The sequence below is a fragment of the Polypterus senegalus genome, chromosome 1 (genome assembly GCF_016835505.1).
Source record: "Polypterus senegalus isolate Bchr_013 chromosome 1, ASM1683550v1, whole genome shotgun sequence".
Lineage (NCBI taxonomy): Eukaryota > Metazoa > Chordata > Cladistia > Polypteriformes > Polypteridae > Polypterus > Polypterus senegalus.
This window is the reverse complement of record NC_053154.1, coordinates 50,555,693-50,569,680: the sequence shown is the minus strand read 5'-3', so window position 1 is coordinate 50,569,680 and position 13,988 is coordinate 50,555,693. Positions and strand designations below refer to the sequence as shown.

At 38.4% G+C, this 13,988-nt stretch overlaps 1 protein-coding gene across 1 annotated transcript in view; it reads left to right on the top strand.

Moving 5' to 3' along the window:
* The window catches only part of LOC120523264 (golgin subfamily B member 1-like), a 92,078-nt gene extending 90,283 nt beyond the window's left edge, over nucleotides 1–1,795 (top strand). The window contains exons 30-31 of the mRNA XM_039744472.1: nucleotides 853–967; nucleotides 1,062–1,795. Coding sequence (XP_039600406.1) covers nucleotides 853–967; nucleotides 1,062–1,220 — 274 coding nt within the window. The 3' untranslated portion in view covers nucleotides 1,221–1,795. The remainder of the gene's footprint in view (nucleotides 1–852; nucleotides 968–1,061) is intronic.
* Nucleotides 1,796–13,988: the final 12,193 nt, after the last annotated feature.

Sequence of the window (13,988 nt, the reverse complement as noted above, 5' to 3'; positions counted from 1 at the left end):
AACATTTATGACCATTCCTTAAATAGTAAGGTACAAAGAATATTAGTCTCTGAAATAAAAGCACAAACCTCTATGGATACTTCATCTTTTTCCGGTTCCAGTTGTTGCATGTTAGTGATCAGTTAACCTTTGCCTTAGCAAGGCTGATTTGTTGTTTTTAGCTTGCTTTACTTTAGTGAGGCTGAACTATACGCCGCACCATGTTCAATTCCACTGACGTTTATTTTCTATTAATGAGGACAGGCACTAGAATTCTACCTTGCAATAGCAGGACACTCAAGCCTTTGTTGTGGGCCACACTGTAGCAATAGTGTATTATAGGGAGCAAAATCTGACCCAAGGGTAAGTTGATGCAGGAAGCTAGTGCTACGAATGAGTTATAAAGGAAGGAGTGATTATTTATCATTGGTGTCACGTGTTAACACCTGACCAACCTTTTGATTGATAATTCTTACATAGATTTGTGTGTCAAGGCTCTCACTGGTAAGTTGTGGTCTCTTTCTTCTTTGACCAAGTGATAAAACTGGCCAAACAGGACTTGATGTCTAAGATGCTCCAGCATCTGCTTTATCAGATGGAGAGTCCCAGATGTTGCATACCATGCAAGAGGCCCAGTCCAGTAGATCTGTAATGAAAGTTACCATTTATTTACATAAGGAATTTCACTTGGCTAAGGTGAGTATTTGATATTAAGTGTGCAGTCAGGACTGAGAGTTAAAGTGAGAGTCTCATGTTAGATTCCTTACAAAAACAATGACATTTTTTCTTACTTAACTGTAAATATAACGTTAATTATTTGCATACAGGATAATACTAAAAACAAATTCTAAAGTGCCTTGCTTATCTTTTCAGTACTCATTCTAGCAGCTCCAGGACTTCTCAGAGAGAGTACAGCATTCAGCTAGAGTCAGATGAGGAGCATGAGGCATTATTAATAGATCCAACCGAGCATGTTGTACTACGCAAGGTGAGGAAGAGCATCTTTCCATTTACAGGATAACATGTTGTTTAATGAATATACACTTTGCATCATCAATAGACACTTTCTGTTTCTTTTCTAGGTGAAGGGTGGTGCCCTCACTTTCAGAAGGTGGCTTCGTGGACGTAGTCTATATTGCTCTAAAATGCTGACATCCAGAGCAAAATCCCGCTACTTTTTCCTGACATACTTGTTGGCATTGCACATTGCTGTTTTGTTGTGTGTAACGGGCATTCTATAAACACTACCAATGAAAATAATAACTACTTAAATGCTAGAGTCTGAGAAGATGGTTTTGCCATATTGTATTGAGCTGCTGTTTTAAGCTATGCACTGATAACCTCTGTTATGTTTATTCAATATAGAACAACAGGGTGTTGTAAAAGAGAATAATTGTAATGGTTTTATGTATATCAGGCTATGAAAAATATGTTACGTTCTCGTTATATATTTCACAATCAAAGAAAGTTTACACAATGATTCACTACAGAGTTACGTAAAATGTTGTAAGATGCTGCAGGTGTATCAGTTTGTAATGTTTAATTCTTTTCATGAAATGTACATAAGTTGTGCCCGGGAGAAATGTATGAAAGTGAAATTAAGAACTGGAGCAGAGAATAAAATATCTTGTACAGTATATGGGGATTTTATTTTTAAAAGAAAGAATGAATGGTAGTTTCACTGTATTTTACAAAAGAATGTTTTGCTGCCTTTTGATACTGACGAGTTGTTCTGTGTGCAATACTACAAGGTTTTGGAGAATCGATCACTTTCACATAAAGATTTGATTTTAATAAAGGTATTTAAGCTATTCAATTTCGTTTTTTTTTTTTTTGCAAATATATATTTAATAATTTGCCACATCGAACTTCTTCTCTTAAGCTCCCTTTACTGCCCATGCCTTAGTTTCATTTCATACATCACTGCCAGTATTACCACTGTATTAAAAACCTTACCTTTAACATTTGCCTTAATTCTTCGATCACACAATACTCTTAATACCTTCTTCAAATTGTTTCATCCACACTGCACTCTGTGGGTTATCGCTGCATCCTGATTTCCATCTCAGGCTATCACTGGTCCTAGATATTTAATTGTAGTAATAATGATATTAATAATACTGTATGCACTCTTCTCAATAGCTCTCTCTCTGCAGACTAACTTCTGAATTCTAATCATCGTTAACATCTGTTAATGACTGCCACCATTGTCAAAATAATAACTAACAGAGAGTTGAAATATGGACATCTAATCAGAATCTGAAATCGGGAGTTGTTTGACCCCAGTACTGAGTCTGAGACTAATGGGGCACAGGAACTCCCACAGTCATTTTAAATTCTGTCTCTATGACTGAATAAATGACTTTGACCCTATTGGTAGGTGTCTCGTATAGAAGTCTTGTTTATCCTTAAAACTGTGAATGGAGTATATGCTCTTGGGTTTTATACAATAAAGGAGACCAAAGTCATTAATGACTTTATACATTGAAGAGGAGTGTGAAATTTAAAAGAAATTTAAGTGGAAACCCATGTTGAAATATGAGTACTGGACTGGTACCTTCTAGCTCTTGTTGTGATTCTTGAGTGGAACAGTGGATCAAGGTGAATGTGAAGACATGGGGTTTCCAACAAGATCAATCAATTTATTTGGATCATTTTATTTTGATTTAAGTGAATCGCACACTGTGCTGGCGACCTCCTAGTCAATTCCACACACACATGTCTCTTTTGTCATGCAAGTTAGTCTACCTCATCTTTGTCCCAGGTCTTTAGAGCTGTTCATCCTTTGAATGGAGAAAGAGTGGCAACTACACATTTCTGGGTTATTGATGAGGAAGAGCAAGCAAATTATGAGAACACTGCATACTGACAGACCATTGTGTTTTTGTTTTTCTTTTTTCTAATTGGTTGTTTGAGGGTTGTTGGGAAGTGATGATTATTAGTTGTACAGAAGTGGTATGCTTATGAGTGCAGTATCTTTCTAAATAGGACTAAGTAGAAAGTAAAGTGAGCATAAAAGGATACATTAGAATACAAGATAATGCCTTAATTCCGCAAAATAAAACCAAAATTCTACAACTTCATTGACTTTTGAGGCATTAGTGGGGTTTTTGCTTCTTTGTGGTTTAAGGTCGAGTAGTGATCACAGACTTGCATACCTTATATTTTGCAGTAAAATATAATCTAAAACTGCTTAAGTTATACAAGCACTTCTGATTTTACAAAAGTGCACGGAGCTATTAGGCATTACAGGTATACTTGTCTAGAGTCTTGTGACAGTATTATTGTATAACTGTCTGCTTTGTCTGAGTTCACTTAATAAAATATTTGTGTTTTGTATTTTCTAGTAGTTTCTGGTATTGAGCTGCCTTAAATGATACCTTGCTTCTGTATGACATTATACTTTGAGAAAAACCTAATACATTTTTTTTTTTTTACATTAAAGTCTCCACAGATGACATTCAACGGGATAAAGGTCAGCGTATTGACATTGTTCTCTTGTGCTGCTGCTTGAAACAGGATTGGGGTGTGTAATTTCTGTTGGTTTCACTTTTTATTTTTCTGCTGGCTTTTTATTTTTGAAGTCAGTAGCTTTTTGGTTGTGTTCTTCTGAATGTCAGGATCAGTGATGTTTCAGCATTATGGATCACTGGGGCTCAGCCGTACCAGATATTTTGCAAAATAAGTAATACACTTGCCTCAGTAATTTAACTTATTATTAAAATGTCTAGAACTTTCCACTTTCTAGATGGGGCTTGAAGCTAGAACCAAGCTTTCAATGTTAAAATGAGGTTTTTTTTGTTGTTTGTTTTTTTTTTTTTTATTCATACATTTGCACTTCTACTTTCTCAGTCAAGGCTATGCAAACAGATGACAGTGAAGAGGTATGAGAAGTCCAATAACATTTGGTTCCTTAAAGGTAGCCACAGCAATTTAAAGAGAAAAAGAATGGGAGTGGTCTCCCCTAGACTTTCTCGTATACTCGGATATGAGAATAGACATCTGAGGAGTAAACTGCAAGACAATGATTATATTTTTATATTATATATATTAAAGAACCATTAACAACAAATCAAATTAATAATGAACACGTATTATAAAAGTAAAGTCGAATAAATTGGACTCTGCAGCTGTATGAATAAAAGGTGAAGTACCACTTCCGGTTAACGAAAATAGCCCAAAACTTGATAGAAATCTACTCTTTGTATCTAATACTTAGATTATCCAAATTTTGCATAGAAGACACAGACACAATTCCAAAAATGGTATGTTTCAAACTCAGGGAGGTCTAAAACATCGAGATTTATCAAAGTCTCAAAATAGAATTTTTGGACAATTCCAATACTTCCCCAGTTATTTGTATACAAGAAGCCAAGAAGGTCTAAAATGTCAAGATTCATCAAAATCTCAACATTGAATCTGTGGACGATTACAGTACTTTCCTTATACTTCGTATATGAGAATGTAAAAAAGTAGATCAATATCAGGAATGCATTAAGAACAAGGCATTACTCTGATTACAGGGAGTGCAGAATTATTAGGCAAGTTGTATTTTTGAGGATTAATTTTAATATGGAACAAACACAGTGCTATCAGTCAATCCAAAATGTTAATAAACCTGAATGTTTCACAATGGAAATGTGAGTGTGAACATCATCAGGGGAATACATATGTGCGCACAATTATTAGGCAACTATTAGTGTGCAGATGTATTATGCAACTAAAGGAAAAATGAAAATTTTCCCATCTCACTTGTTTATTTTCATCTGTTATAGTGAGAGTAATAAACAAACACCTCAAAATTTACAAATAAACATCTCTGACATTTCCAAAAAAATCAATCAATCAATCAATGACCAATATAGCCACCCTTCTTTCCAATAACAGTCATAAGCCTTTCCATTCATGGAGTCTGTCAGTTTCTTGATCTGTTGACGATCAGTTTTTTGTGGAGCAGTGACTACAGCCTCCCAGACACTCTTCAGAGAGGTGTATTGTTTTTCTCCCCCGTAAATCTAGCGTTTAAGAAGTGCCCACAAGTTCTCGATAGGGTTTAGGTCAGATGAGGAAGGGGCCATGTCATTATTCCTTCATCTTTAAGGCCTTTACTGGCTGGCCACGCAGTGGAGAACTTCGATGCAAGTGATGGAGCATTGGCCTGCATAAAAATCATGGTCTTTTTCCTGTATCACTGTTTGAAGAAAGTGTCTTCGAAAAACTGGCAGTAGGTTTGGGAGTTGATTTTGAGTTCATCTTCAATGCAAAAAGGTCCAACTAGCTCATCTTTAAAAATACCAGCTCATACCAGTACCCCACCTCCACGTTGGAGTGGAGCTCTGTGCCCATTACTGATCCACAGGTCCCTCCATCTGGTCCATCAAGAGTCACTCTCATCTCATCGGTCCATAAAACCTTTGAAAAAAATCTGTCTTCAGATATTTCTTGGCCCAGTTTTGACGTTTCAACTTATGTTTCTTGTTCAGTGGTGGTTGGGTTTCAGCCCTCCTTACCTTGGCCATGTCTTTGAGCACTGAACACCTTGTACTTCTGGGCACTCCAGGTAGGTTGCAGCTCTGGAATATGAAAGTACTGGAGGATAATGGGTTCCTGGTAGCTTCACGTTTGATTCTTCTCAAATCTTTGGCAGCTAATTTGCATCTTTTGTTCTCAACACGTTTCTTGCGACCCTGTTGACTATTTGCAACAAAATGTTTGATGGTTCTGTGATCACACACCAATATCTTAGCAATTCCAAAAGTGCTGCATCCCTCTGAAAGACTTTTTACAATTTTTGACTTTTCAGAGTCAGTTAAATCTCTTTTTTGGCCCATTTTGCCCGAGGAAAACTAGCTGCCTAATAATTCTGCACACCTTGATATAGGGTGTTGATCTCCTTAGGCCACACCCTCCCTCATTACACAAATACACATCACCTGACGTGCTTAAATCCAATAAGCATTCAAGTTAATACAGCTTGGAGTTGGAATATACGCATTAAAAATGATGATATGGTCAAAATACTCACTTGCCTAATAATTGTGCACACAGTGTAGAATGGGCTGACCAGAGTGGTGTTCTTCATCCACCACTGATGAGGACGGTCTGACGCTTTATGTATGTAGAAGCTTTATTTGCTCTCTTCCCACTTTGTGGAAAAGAAGCTTAACAGGTATGATGCCCATTTCAAAGAGCTGCAGAGTGCTGATGTGTAAATAACAGATATGTAAAAAAATTAATCATTCACCAAGCACCTAAGTGCATGGTGGTTCATGTTTGAGTCGTGTATTGTGTACAGTCTGTAGGGTATGCCTCCATTTTTGTGGCTTTTCCTTTTTCAGTGGCAAGCTGTTCAAGTTTAAATATAAGGTGCTGCTATTTCAGTGTAAGCAGCCTATACCCTACATATTTTCCTGGGAGGCAGGCTTATTGAAGCTTTTCTTTTATTTAATGTTTAAATCTAAATAGCTATATTTTGCTGGATAATCACAATGTCAGAGAGTATAATTATAGTCTGATCCCAGTCAAGACAGACCAGGGACTAGCATCTGATTCTATGATTTTTTTTTTTTTGATGTGATATATGTGTGAATTTCCACATTTAATGAGTCGTAAGCAAAATAGCAAATGGATATTATCAGTCAGCAAACATTTAGAGCCGCACCAATTTTAATGCCAAAAGTACCACTGGTCAGTGTGATTCTGTGTAAATGAAAACAGTTAAACCATTTTAGAGATTATAACTGAATTATGAACCCTCAGACCCTCCATGCCAAACTGTTGCTGGACCCCCTTTTTCATCTCATTGAGGGGGCTATGGACTCTGCATGTAAACACAAACGATTGCATTTCACCACCAAGAGTTCTACAAGGCACTGAACAGGGATAGCTACTCCTGAAGGAACTTTACAACCACTATTCATTCATTTTAAGTCACATCTCATTATCAAACAAAATCCAACTTAATACACTACAGCAGGGGTCCCAAACTCTGGTCCTGGAGGGCCCCAGTGGCTACAGGTTTTCATTTTAACCCTTTTCTTAATTAGTCACCTGTTTTTGCTGCTAATAAACCTCTTCTGAATTAATTTTAATTGACTTGTTTTGTTTTTTAAGATTTGTTCCCCTGAATTTCTTCATCGTTCCTCTGAATTGCTTCATTTTCTTTCCTTAAATGGCAACCAAACAGAAGTGAAATGTGAAGCGAGTGAGCCAACAGAAGACCAACTAAGTCAGGGCCTCAAACTCCAAGAAGTTTCACTCCAACCAGTTGCTTAATTAGGCTCTGATTCTTGTTGTTAATTAAACCTGTTCTTTAATTCCATGGCTTGTTGCTGCTCTCATTATGCAATAGCATATATTTCCGAAATTGTTGATTTTCTCTTTTCTAATAGCACTGTTAAAATGTTTTGAGTACTTGAGCAGATCAGCAGTCCTGAGACCTCCATCTTTCTTTATTTTCAGAAATATATGGTCGACACAGTTTGATGGTCATGTTTGGGCTTATTTTGTATCTCATTATTGTTTGGCTGCTAATTAAGGAAAAAGAAATAATTAAGGTGTCTTGAGTCTTCAAGAGCAAGTCCGATAGAATTCATTCAAAAGAAGTTAATTAGGAGCAAAAACAGAGCACTAATTAAGAAAAGGGTTACACTGAACCCCTGCAGCCACTGTGGCCCTCCAGGACCGGAGTTGTGACCCTTGCACTACAACTAATTTAAACAGGTGCTGATTCAGTCCAGTAAGAGTGTTTTCCTCTACATCCAGGGTGGTCAGCTGTTTTGAGTATCTTTTAAAAGACCTAGTCCAGGGGTGCCCAATATGTCGATCGCGATCGACCGATAGATCAGAAAGGTGGTGCAGGTAGATCGCGTTACATTCAAAAAAAAATTTTTTTAAATGTTAGTCTATCATATATCCTCCCTATGTCATTTGCCACTTGATAGACATACAGGGCGGCCAGTCTGAGATCTCTTTTCTTCAAACACACTGGTCATCCCGCACGCAAAACTCCGGCTAACTGATCTAGTTAGCCTTCTAATTTATATCAACTAAAGAAGGGATTTAAAAAAAAAAAATTGTTTATGGGCTGGATGTGGAATTGGAAGAGGATTTTTTTTCACATAATGTCACAATCGAAGTGCGTTTGTCTGATCTGTCAATCTATCATTGCTATTCCAAAGAAGCAAAGTGTGGGAAGGCACTTTTGAACTGTTCATAAAAACTACGAAACTGACTTCCTTCTGAAAAAGCGATCTGAGAAAGAGAAAGGAGAGGGAACTAAAATCGCAGTTAATCGGACAGCCGTCATTTTTCACTCGGCTGAATTCAAAAGCAAAGGCAGACACACTAAAGCATTGTTCCAGGTGAGTAACTCGATCATTAAGTATAAAAGGTCCTTCCCAGATGGAGAGATGATAAAAGATGCCTTCGTTGAGGCAGATGGCTAGGGAGAAATTCCTGCTGAGATTTCAAGACTTCTGGCCAGAGAAAAAGGAGTTTCTCCTTGTCTTTTAGCATGCAGAATACAAGCAACTTAATAACGATCAATGGCCACTAGACTTGGCATTTTTTTCTGATCTGACCAACATGTTGAATGAGCTTAATTTACAGCTGCAAGGAAAAGAGAAAACCATGGTCAATATGATTAGCTCGGTTAATGCTTTCAAACAAAAGATGCAACATCAGTCTTCAAAGCTGGTGCGCCTTGATTTGGAGAACATCCAAAACCTCGCGTCAGAGCAGGAGACGCAATGGAAGGCGTGTGCGCAACTTGATAGCATATGCAACAGAGCAGATTGAAAATTGTCTGTCAGACTTTATGTAATGGAAAAAAAGTAACGATTTGAGTGTTAGCCAATGTAGCGGAGTAAGAGTAGAGTTTCTTTTTCACAAATATTCTCAAGTAAAAGTAAAAAGTATGGTGCAGTAAAACTACTCGTAGAAGTACAATTTTTTTAAAAAGTTACTCAAGTAAATGTAACGGAGTAAATGTAACTCGTTACTACCCACCTCTGACACTTGGTGTGTGTGTATATAAAATATATATATAATAAGCATTTTTAATGTATGTAGATCATGTTGGCCTGGTCATTTTAAAAGTAGCTCGCAAGCCAAAAAAAGTGTGGGCACCCCTGACCTAGAGCTTTAAATTCAGTATATCTACAAAAGATGCCTGCGAGCATAGCTATTTTCTATATCCTCAGACCTGACAGAATTTTTACGTGTCACACAGATAGCACTCTGATCCTAACGTTCTTGGCCTGGAATGAGGCATTTTATTTGGGCAGCAATCTAATAAAAGTAAGCAGCCTTGGGTTGACTCCCTGTGGACAGCAAGACTTCAAAGGCTAACTCAAGGCTCAAAGGCAAGACTCACAGGCGAACAGGAAAGTAGAACAAGACTGAGCAATATGCCATCCAGGCAGCTGCTGTCAGCATCAGAGAGGAGTGAGGGAAAGTTTGAAACTCATTACATACCAATAGAGGCAGGACCTGTTCTGTACCCGTTATGTTAAATATGCTTTACTGTGTAACTTCATAACTTGTTAATATAGTAGCACCTTTTCTCATCTTGATCTACTACAATACCCATAGCAAATGATATAGAGACTGATTAACTGATAGTTAATATGTGTCACAAAAGCAGACCACAGACATAAAAAGGTTTGGGGCAGCCACCTGTATGCGTGCCTTGGCTGCAAATAGGTAGAAATTGATTGTGATGTTTACAGGTTTGAATCCAAAACAGAACTGAATGTAATTGGAAAAGATGGTGGCTTTAAAGCCCGAGACCAGAAGTGACTTCATCGGGACTGGGACTGGAAGTGACATCATCATTAGCACTAGAACGGAAAGTGATGTCTTCTATACTGGAGGTGGCGTTGTCCATGGCACTGGAAATCGGAAGTGATGTCATCACTGGCGCCGGGACCTAGTGAGATTTCCTGGGTGGATGGCCTGCAGAAGACTGAGAAAGAGAGTTAGTGCAGCTCGCCACCTCCTGGCTTGGCATGGTAGTACTATTCTTACGGGCTTTCAGTTGTCTCCAGTTGTTTTACTACTTTTACATCATTTAATGTCCAGGGGTTGTTCTTGCCTTAAGTCCAGTGTCTGCCAGCGTAGGTTATTGCCCAAGTAGGAACTTCAAAGCATAGAATTAGACATGTAAAAAAAATAAACAGCTTTGCAGAAACCTGAAATGAATGCCTAGTGTGAAGGAAAAATAATATAACTCTTTGATGTTAAACAAACAAATACTAGATAAGGAAGACATCAGTTAAGTTTTGTTATTGTTCAGCAACCCATTTATCTGTCCGCTTTGTGTCTACACCGTGTTAGGAATGCTGTGTTTTGGAAAAGTGATTTAAGTTTAGCCACATGATATACTGAACAGCTCCTGGAGCACTTTGCCAAATAAAAGGTTGCTAGGAGTTCTTAATTAACCTTTAACCTTTAAATAATTAAAATAATCCCTAATTTATAGGAATTCTACACCCAGATGACCCTGAATCATATGTTATTTTTATGTCCTCCCTATTATTTAATGATTGACTATGTGATGTCATTTTTACTTTAGCATGATAAAGAAATTGTTTATAAGAGAGAGAGGGTGGAAGCAGGGCTGTTTCTGTTGTCCTGATTGCAACATCGGGGTGTACGTTGGTGACTGTCTGAAAATGCATCACACAAAGAATGAGTACTGATCTGCATCAATGCAGCAGTGGACACTAGACATATGTTTTCTACTGTATTCATGTTGACATTTTCATAGCTATAGGCTTCTGTTTTTCTTGTTAGAAAAACTCAGTATTTTTGGCTAGTTTTTCCTGGGGTAAACATAATGCTACAACATAGATTTTACTTCTTGTCACAAGATGAGATGGCACAGGGGCGCAGTGGGTACCACTGCTGCCTCGCATTTAGGAGACCCGGGTTCACTTCCCAAGTCCTCTCTGCGTGGAGTTTGCATGATCTCCCCATGTCTGTGTGGGTTTCCTCCAGGTACTCCGGTTTCCTCCCACAGTCCAAAGACATGCAGGTTAGGTGCATCGGTGATCCTAAATTGTCCCTAGTGTGTCCTTAATGTATGGGTGTATTTGCCCTGCGGTGGGCTGGCGCCCTGCCCGGGATTTGTTTCCTGCCTTGCGCCCTGTGTTGGCTGGGATTGGCTCCGGCAGACCCCCATGACTCTGTGTTAGGATATAGCATGCACTAATAATGCCTTGCCGTGCCCACCACACGACAGACCAGCTGAATTGGGACACCTCAGCACCACACTGGAACAATGCAAGGTTTTCTACGGTGGTTGGAGTGCCAGTCCTGCCACTAACCCCCAAGTTTTCCCTGTAAAATGGAGGACCTGCTTGCAGGGCAGGATGCAGATTAATGTCATACTCAGGATGAAGCAATTGCAGGGCTATAAGGCTAATTTGTTAATTCAACAGTTGACCCAATTGTGATTAAAGTTTGTGAAATCAATTACAGGAAACTGAAAATATATTTTTTTTTTCTGCTATAAAACCAAGCACTATTCAAAACACAGACAACAGCACCCACATTGTCTATTGCCTTTTCTGTAGGGTTCAGCTCAACTAAGGTCGATACACCATGGCCTTCTGGAATATGTGGGCCTGGCCCATCTGCAACCAGACTGAAGGAGAGGCTCCTCTAATTCTGTATGCTGACACGGTTTTCTCTTTTCTATCATTTCATTTAACCTTATATTTATACACAATAAATGCAAGAAAAAAATTAAATGCATTTTTAATTAGTAGTCTTTTTACGGCCTGCAGTGACCATGTCTCTCTGCGGTCTTTGGAGCTTTTGGGATCCAAAATGCAGTCTGCAACCTTATTTACAATCTAGATGCTGGTTGGACCCGCTACTGAAAGAGTTATCAGATCATTATCTTCTCACGCTCCTTTCAGTGTGTCCTGCTGTGGAAGTTTGTGTGGGTAGAAGATGCAACACCCCGATCAAACCGTGTTGCAGCAAGTTGAGGCTGCCTTATAGAATATTAGGGAATATGTTAGCGATTCACAGACCAGGGGCCTCATGCATAAAGGGTGCGTACGCACAGAAATGTTGCATAAGAACGTTTCCACGTTCAAATTGCGATGTATAAAACCTACACTTGGCATAAAGCCACGCACTTTTCCACAGTACCTCATACCTTGTCGTACGCAAGTTCTCCGCTCGGTTTTGCAGACTGGCGGCACCCAGCGTCAAAGCAGTGCTACTGTTCCTGTGTGGTTACTCTTTATTTTCCTGACGCGGCTTTATAAATACACTGAAACTAACTGCGTATTGTTGATTAGTGTAATGCATCTGATTGTAATTAACTTGTAACAATATAATGGTTCCAGGGAACAGCCATAGTATTCCAAATACCATAACTGCTTTAGCGTTGTTACTCTCACTGCACCTTCTTCTTCTTCTTTTTCTTCTTTCAGCTGCTCCCATTAGGAGTTGCCACAGCAGATCATCTTTTTCCATATTACTCTCACTGCACCACTCGGAGTATTTATATCACTGTATCTGAGTGTGAAATCACAGCAGCAGCTGATCGGAAAGAGAATTATCGGTATACAGCATCAAGCACATGCCGCCAAAGCCACGGCAAAACGTTTCAAAGCCTTTCCTGTACGGACCTCGCGGTTCAGAAACAGTTTCATCCCAAGAACTATAAACACGCTCAATCAATTGCTCCTTGTAGAACTGTTTGTACTTATAAGTACAATCACCCCACTGTAAACTTGCACTACAGTTATAATATCGCACAACCTATAAAGCACGTATTTACATATGATGACGGTATCATTTGTAAGATGAAATGCAGCAAAATATGTTTTATTATATCATACAGATAAAACTTTAACTTCATTTAAATAATCTGCATTGTTAATAATTAAACATGTGAGGACACGGTGCCACAGCGCTAGCAAGTTCACGTATTGTTCCTGCCTCACGCTGTATATTTGCTAAGGCTGGCGCGACACTGGAAGGACAGATGAATAGAATAATTAAACACGTACTATGAAGATATTTTAATGTTCCTTAAAAGTTTTGAAGAATCATCGTTGTAAGCTTAGAGATGGCTTAACGTCTATTAAAGAGCTGATTGTGTGGCGATTGGGTATTTGGGGAAAGAAAAGTAAGGACAGGAATTGAAGGTTAGTAAGTTTGAAAGAGCAATAAATTATATCATCGAAAGTCGTGCATGTTGCAGCAGCATCTTGTGTGAGACATGAACAATCACTGCACCACCGTGTTCCCATGTTTAATAACATGCTTTCATTCCAATCATCATGAAAATGATATCACGTATGCATCTCAGTATTTTAATTATTCAGAGAGCTGTAATATCACGAATGTAATGGATTCTGTGTACAGTCAGAGAAAGAGAAAGAACAGAAGCACGTAGTGATTCACACGCATAGAGCACATTGAAGATCAAATGCAAAACAAAGCATTTAACATGCTACTTTAGTTATGATGGGATTTGGGAAACTAGTAAATTAAATGATTTTAAGATTAAGTTTATGATGTTCTACTTTAATGACAAAATAAACTACATGATTAAAGTGGAAATTTCGAGATTAAAGTTGACATTTCATGCTTTTTTCCCACTGTGTGCCTAGTTGTTTTGTCTGTACCCTAATAAGCTCAGACAGTGGGCTACAACTCACCTTTTCACTGCGACTTTGATATGTGACTTCTTTTTTATTTTAGCACTGTGTGACTTTGTGAACTTGAGCTTTCGAGTTTCTCCAACATGCTATGTCACTCGATCAACTTCCTTTTGTTGATTATTCCACTGTTTAAATCAACAAATAGTATGTTTTTCCTTTGCCTCCTCTTGGTATTCGTTGAAATTCTTATATTTTCCGCCATGCTTTTCCCATTGTCTTTTCACAGAACGCTGAGCTTAAGGGCGATTTATATTGATTTGCATATTCATAGAGGCGTAATTCTGGGAGGAGTTTGGGCGGGACAGAAGGCGTGTGCAC